Source organism: Elephantulus edwardii, unplaced genomic scaffold, assembly GCF_000299155.1.
Source record: "Elephantulus edwardii isolate Elephantulus edwardi_28Jun2011 unplaced genomic scaffold, EleEdw1.0 scaffold00367, whole genome shotgun sequence".
NCBI lineage: Eukaryota > Metazoa > Chordata > Mammalia > Macroscelidea > Macroscelididae > Elephantulus > Elephantulus edwardii.
This window is the reverse complement of record NW_006400117.1, coordinates 1,334,910-1,335,537: the sequence shown is the minus strand read 5'-3', so window position 1 is coordinate 1,335,537 and position 628 is coordinate 1,334,910. Positions and strand designations below refer to the sequence as shown.

General features: G+C 54.9%; 1 protein-coding gene across 1 annotated transcript in view; it reads left to right on the top strand.

The window, feature by feature from the left end:
- The first annotated feature begins 275 nt into the window (after window positions 1-275).
- The window catches only part of CPN2 (carboxypeptidase N, polypeptide 2), a 1,669-nt gene continuing 1,316 nt past the window's right edge, over window positions 276-628 (top strand). The window contains exon 1 of the mRNA XM_006902093.1: window positions 276-626. Coding sequence (XP_006902155.1) covers window positions 276-626 — 351 coding nt within the window. The remainder of the gene's footprint in view (window positions 627-628) is intronic.

The window sequence follows — 628 nt, the reverse complement described above, 5'->3', positions numbered from 1 at the left end:
TGCAAGACTTCTATGAGGTGGTATGGAAACAAGCTATTAAAAAGTACAAGCCAGGGGGAAGGGAGGAAGAGAGAAGAAAATTAGCAATAATGAATGAATTTTTTTAATCCCTTAAAGTACAAGGCACTGCAGCAGGTGATGTCCAGACAGAGCTAATAAGCCTCCAGCACAGGTGCTCATATTCCGGCTTGCTGCCCAGGGGCCGCTCTATCTACTACGCTGCCCTTGCTAAGGCGCCTTTTCTGTTCTCTCCTCTTCTCCCCCTGGTCTAGGAGATGCGTCCAGTAGCCTGGCTGCGCTGGGCCTCCCTGTTGCTCCTGGTTACGTCTGCCCAGCCCTGTCCTCAGGGCTGTGACTGCATCATGTGGGACGTCTTCTGCTCCGAGGAGGGGCTGGCCGCTGTGCCGCTGGACATCCCACTCAACGCCACAAGCATCGTCTTTGTGGAGACCTCATTCTCCACAGTAGGCACCAGGGCCTTTCACGGCAGCCCCAACCTCACCAAGGTGGTCTTCCTCAACGCGCAGCTTTTCCACCTCAAGCCAGATGCCTTTGGGGGGCTACCCAGGTTGGAGGACCTGGAAATCACCGGCAGCTCTTTCTCCAGCCTCAACGCTGACATCTTCTC